At 33.1% G+C, this 6,366-nt stretch overlaps 1 protein-coding gene and 1 long non-coding RNA gene across 2 annotated transcripts; both read right to left on the minus strand.

Moving 5' to 3' along the window:
• Positions 1–2,912: 2,912 nt before the first annotated feature.
• Positions 2,913–3,234, minus strand: LOC142233548 (uncharacterized). Its single transcript, XR_012721431.1, has 3 exons — positions 3,146–3,234; positions 3,012–3,088; positions 2,913–2,943 (listed from the first exon to the last, which is right to left on the minus strand). It is a non-coding gene; the product is annotated as an uncharacterized LOC142233548 (long non-coding RNA).
• A 2,478-nt stretch (positions 3,235–5,712) lies between these two features.
• LOC142235473 (uncharacterized) lies at positions 5,713–6,132 on the minus strand. The gene has a single exon (XM_075306725.1). The coding sequence runs from the start codon at positions 6,130–6,132 to the stop codon at positions 5,713–5,715; it is 420 nt and encodes a 139-aa protein (XP_075162840.1).
• Between the last annotated feature and the right edge of the window lie 234 nt (positions 6,133–6,366).

Raw genomic sequence — 6,366 nt, forward strand, 5'->3', positions numbered from 1 at the left:
AGAAGCATTGGCACGGCCAGATGCGAATCACGTACTCGCCAGTTATACGTCATAGTTCCCTACGATACCTTTTTGCAATCGCGGCAAAACTAAATCTACAAGTTGAACAAATGGATGCTGTCACAGCATTTCTTCAAGGCAATATTGAAGAGGAGATCCACATGGAACAGCCACCGCAATACACGGATCATCATAATGCGTCAAAAGTATGTCGTCTAAATAAAGCATTGTATGGACTAAAACAGTCAAGCAGAGTTTGGAACAAAGAATTAAACAAGGTACCAAAGAATTAAACAAGGTACTACCACATCCGAGGAAATGAAGAAAATGGAAAATATTGCGTACCAGGAAGCTATCGGATGTCTTATGTATTTGTCTCAATGCACTTGACCAGACATTACATTCGCTGTAAATAAATTGAGTTGCTTCAACGCAAATCCTGGAACCCATCATTGGTTAGCAGTAAAACATATTTTAAGGTATTTGCGTGGCACCTCAAAATTAAAATTGAATTTCGTGAAAGATGAGAGAAGTGATATCATCGAATACACTGACGCAGACTGGGCTGGTAGTGTTGATGATAGGAAATCTTTGATAGGCTATGCCTTTGTCGCTCAAGGAAGAGCCATATCCTGGTGCTCAATACGGCAACAACCCGTAGCCCTCTCATCGTGTGAAGCTGAATATATTGCTCTTTCAGCAACTGTTCAAGAAGCAATATAGTGGAGTGGTATAGAATCAAATTTTTGCCCGAGTCCAAAATCGATGCAAATAGCTTGCGATAATCATCAGCAAGTGGAGACTACTCCAGAACTAAACACACAATCACTTTGTGCAAGATCAATTACAAAATGGAAAGTTTAAGGTGAACTACATAAGCACAAACGTACAAGTTGCTGATATCCTAACGAAACCGCTTGAGAAGAATAAATTGGAATTATTCAGAAAGGCAATGGGGTTTAATAGAATATCCAGATTTAGGAGGAGTATTGGTATTATACTATCATGTAATCTACATATCCTATTATATCCCTATTTGTATATATTTATGTATTATGACATTTATTGTATTCCTTATGTTATTGACATTTAGTAATAAATATAGTGTACTTCTTCCGCTGTAACCGTGCGCTCTGCTATAAGATATGATTTGAACACCTATAGAAAAATTATTACCATACGGGCTCAAATCGATACCGAACGTTATTGATAGTTAGCCAACCCCGTATGGTACAATATCAATACCTAATGGTATAAGCGGTACGCAAAGCATGAAAGTACCATATGGTATTATGAAAATACCAGTGTGGTATTGAAAATAATACCTAAGCGGTCATTTCTTCATCTCATTATTTTCTAAAAGTTATTCTCAAAATTCTATTTCCCATCGCAGGCACTGCATGCCTCAAGTTATTTGCTGTAAGATTTGGAAAGCTTTTGTACGTCTCTTACGCATCTAATGAGAAAAGAATGCCGAATTAACAAAAAATTTATAATGCTAAAACATATTAAACTTACCAAAGCTTCACAAATTTAGTTTATTGGTCGTCACGTTTTCGAAGAAATATTGTAATATACTCACCTACTTACTTTATGTGAAGAAAATAAACTACAACGGCGACATATCATATGTTATGGGGATATGATAGTTAATACCATAATAATACCGGATGTAAATGATTCGATATAAAGCGTATCAAAATTGAAAGGTAACGTGAACCAATCTATTAATACCAAACGGTAGTAGCCACGTACCGCTTTTTTTGTACCAGTGTATATCAAAATGGCTCTTGTAACAATAGTGATGGCAAAATATTTGCATGTGCGCTTTTTGGTACATTTCCCCCATCACAATTGGTGATTGTTGTAGTGCCACATATGAGTCTTTGGTAGTGATGGGGACGAAATGGAACTTTGAAATGCTGGCAGGTAGTGTATTATACTTTATTTGCTTAAAATTGCTGAAAAGTACGTGAACGGCATCCAGTAACTGCCAAAATTTTTTTAAATTTCACGGCACTTCTGAGAATCCACATCACGTCGAAAAAAGTTGTATACGATAACCTAAAATCGTCGCAAAAATGCCTTTACTATTGAGAAGTTGTACCACGCCATGTTACTACAAAAAAGTATCGCATGAGTGCAATTATTAGATGCCTTTTTAGATAAATTTAAAACGACGCCAATAAGAGCCCTTTCAATCTATTAGAAAAAGTTAATTTTAAAATAGTTGTAAAAGAATCATTGTGGTCAAGGAAAATACGATTGTTTAAATGCTTATTAATTTGAATAAAAATTTATAAATTATTCCACGTATAACATTTATACGAATAAAAACACATTGAACATAATGCCTAAAAAATACATTTTGTTGATTTATATTCGGCTGGTGCTCCAGCGTCTATCAGTGTAACATATATTCTTAATGAAGGTAGCGTGTCTGGAAAAATATCTGAAAACTATCACTTTAATGGAATGGAAAGAGAAAGAAAGAATTGTTCACTAATTTACCTTTAACAATTTTAAGCGTAATAAATATGTTTTAGCTCTGCATTTTCGTTTTTAATTAAATAACTACACACAAAGAAAAAATTGTCAAAAACCATACTATAAAAGCAAACAATTTACCTAATTTACTAGTATGAAATACGACTTTAGAAGTTTGTATGGCAAGCAATACAGAGAAAACTACCCAGTCAGAAAAAAACCATCGGAAAAGCGTTGTAAAAGCGTTGTGAACGGTTGATACACGGTGGGAAAAAGCGTTGTTACAACCCCTAAATGATAACATCATTCCACGGTGTATCGATTGTATTTAACAACGTTTTCAAAGCGTCATGAAAACAATATTTTATACGTAAACTGCAAATTTCATTCTTCAACTCATTTTTTATCTCTCCAATTTCGTCCTTAACTCTCTTCTAACTTCATCCCTGAATGAAGCTACATAGAAAGATAAAGAATAACATTTGTTGATAATGGCCTCTATTGGGCGAAATACATTTCCTTACTCTCGTCATCCTTATTTACGGAATGGGATGGCATACTGTGATCCTCCGTCTCGAATCCAAATTATCATCTATAGCATCTGTAAAGTGAAAAATGAATTAAAACAATTATATAAATTCAGGATTTCAAAATGTACCTCTTCTGTGTATTAGCTTTTGTCGCTTTGCTTGATTCTTTCCTACGAAAGGCATCGTTCCAATGGAGTCCAACCTTTTATCAGTATCTGTAGAAACAAATTGAAAATATAAAGAAATGAATTCTTTATTGCACGACATTTTTCTTACCTTCAGTTGTACCAAGGGTGTTAATTTTCCTTTTGTTAAGATTTTGAGATATTTTACCAATATTTATTTTTTATTTTATTTTCTTATTTCGAAATGACGCTTGTTTTCGCCGTTATAACTGTTTCCCGTTTGTTTATGAATTGTTGTTTCTTGTACACAGAGTTGCATTTTTTCAGTGTTACCATCTCAAATTCCTAAATTATAAAAAGAAAATTCCCGACACTAAAGGTGAGTATTAAGTTCGAGTTTAGTCGCATTTTTTCACTAAAGTGAAAACTAAATCTTAAAAGGCATAAAATTATGCATATTTTTTGCAGATTTCATTATAACTTGATGGGGAATATTACAAAGCAAATTTTCACAAAGTTTGTATTACTTAAAATGGATTGTTAAAGAAAAGTAAGCGTGAAAAATTTGCGATTTTAGTGGCTAAACTCGAACTTAATACCCACCTTAAGCCGCTAAAATCATTTTATCACGATTACTTTTCTTTAATAATCCGTTTTAAGGAATACAAACTTTGTGAAAATTTGCTTTGGACTTTTCCCCATCAAGTTATAATAAAATTTGCAACAAATATGTATAATTTTATGCATTTTTCTTACTGATTTAGTTTTCACTTTAGCGATTTAAGCGACTAAACTCGAAGTTAATACTCACCTTAACATGTGAAAAAAAAGTAATTATGTCTAACAAAATTTCTTCAATTAGACGATAAATAAGTACTTATATTTGGGTTTTGGCGTGATGTCAGCGTTTAGTTAAGTTAAAACTTTCTACAATTGCCTCATTTGTAAAATTAACCAAAATTGTTGTTCCTAGTGGTTTCACTGTTAATGTACATATTCACTTTATATAATAAAGGAACATTATCCTATTATAAATCAATTCATATCAACAATAATACATCCATTACTCATTAAAAACCATTGGACGTGGATGGAACATGCATTTTCAACGATAATTTTATGGAAAATTTACCATTTAAAAACCGTCAATTAATTTGATTAGCAAGCGTTGTTTCAACGTTGGCTTCCAACGCTGTTACAACGCTCAATATTTATAACCATCGTAAATTTCTGACTATAGTTAAACAGAAGAATGTCATTGCAAAATCATGCAATAAAATTGGTAAATTTTACAAATTTTTAAGTGGCTTATTTGAGAAAGCACTTTTTGACAGAAATTAAAATAAAAATGTTAAAATAGTCAAAAATTGCTGTTTCTATTCGCTTCTTTCGATTTATTACAAATATTTATTACTGGTTACCCCAAATAAAACTCAAAATTTATGATCACTCTTAATATATATTTATTACACATGAAATATACATACAGCCTCTAAACAAGTAAATTGAATCGCAAGGAATCCAATTTCTACTGAAAAATTCCAGCAACAGCATTCTTGTAGTGTGATATGAGCTAAAGCAGAATGTTTGATATTACGGAGCGCATGTGAAATTGTGAGCCAAAGTATATGTTTCCTATGGATATAAAATCGAGAAAACGTAGTCAAATTATGGATTTTTAAAGAGCCCTTATGTTGCATCATACTTTAGATGGGTACTAAGTTCGAGTATAGTTAATAAAGTCAAAAACAATCTCTAGAAGAACAAACAGCAACTTTTTTAAAGGGAGTGATCCTCATCGACAATTGGAAATGCGATCTTAATACCGACCTTATGGATATTATGTTAAAAAATTGATAAACTTACCCTTTTCGAAGAAATAATAAAAATATAAATTCCTGTATGAATTCACAAAATTATTTCAATTGTTTTATTCTTCTTCTTCGTTTTTAAATACTTATAAAAGGAAAACATTTCAAATCCCAAAACATGCTTGGTGGGAACGCCGTAATATTCTTGTATTTGTTTCCATATTTCATTATACACACAAAGAAAAAGTTGTCAAAAACTATACTATAAAAGCATACAATTTACCTTATTTACTAGAATGAAATACGACTTTAGAATTTTGTATGGCAAGCAATACCGAGAAAACTAGTTTAAATAGGCAGAAGAATGCCATTACAAAATCATTCACTAAAATTGGTAAATTTTACAAAATTTTAACCGGCTTTATTGTGATGGTTTAATTAAAACACGACTAAATTAGTGAAATGAGAGTTGAGTTTTATTATGCGAGCTTCTTTGAAGAGATGTTAAACAAGAGAGGGACCTCTCCACTAAAAGCTGGCTATACAAATGTAAGCCCCAACATCGAGGCACATTTCAAGAGTTTTTCCTCAGACACTGGTTTTGTAAGGAAATCAGCTGCCATATTCTCTGACGATTTATATTGAAGCCTTATATGGCCATCGTTTAATTTATCCCGAACAAAATGATGACGCACGTTTATGTGCTTTGACCGAGCATGGAAAACGTCCGTCGCTGCCAGGTTTAAGGCACTTTTATTGTCACCACTCGGCCTCCGGTACAGCTGCTGCCATAGCCATGTCGCTTGTTGTTTCAGCTAATAGCACCTTTATGAATAAACACATACCCTGTGCACGATCTTCTAAATAGTCGGCATCGCAATAACCACATATTTCAAAATCAGCATTTTTTTTGTAGGTAATTTTTGTATCTATTGTACCCTTAAGGTACCTAAAGATACGCTTCACAGATGTCCAATGCGAATTATCAAAATTATTGTTGAATTTATTCAGATAATTCACTGCATATGCCAAGTCTGGTCGTGTTTCCTGAAACAAATATAGAAGACAGCCTATGGCTTCTTGATACGGAATGTTATCGGAACACTTTAAATCCGATCGAGACTTTGTTAGCTTCACATTCAAATCAAAAGGCGTCGAAACTGGTTTGCATTCATTCATATTAAATCGTTTCAAAAACTCGGCAGCATACGTTGATTGGTCTATATAAATCTCACCCTTCTGGCGATCTCTTCTTATTCGTAGCCCAACGCAACTTTTCGCTTCTCCTAAATCTTTCATAGAAAATTTTCTTTGAAGCTCCTGTTTCACCTTTGATTTATGCGCAGTCTTATTAGTGAAAATTAACAGGTCATGAACATAAACGGCGATGATAAATATATTGGAGCCACTAAT

Source organism: Haematobia irritans, chromosome 4 (assembly GCF_050003625.1).
Source record: "Haematobia irritans isolate KBUSLIRL chromosome 4, ASM5000362v1, whole genome shotgun sequence".
NCBI lineage: Eukaryota > Metazoa > Arthropoda > Insecta > Diptera > Muscidae > Haematobia > Haematobia irritans.

Excerpts from the sequence above, each read along its gene's own strand:
- LOC142235473 (XM_075306725.1), bottom strand. The coding sequence starts at position 6,132 with ATGAATGAATGCAAACCAGTTTCGACGCCTTTTGATTTGAATGTGAAG.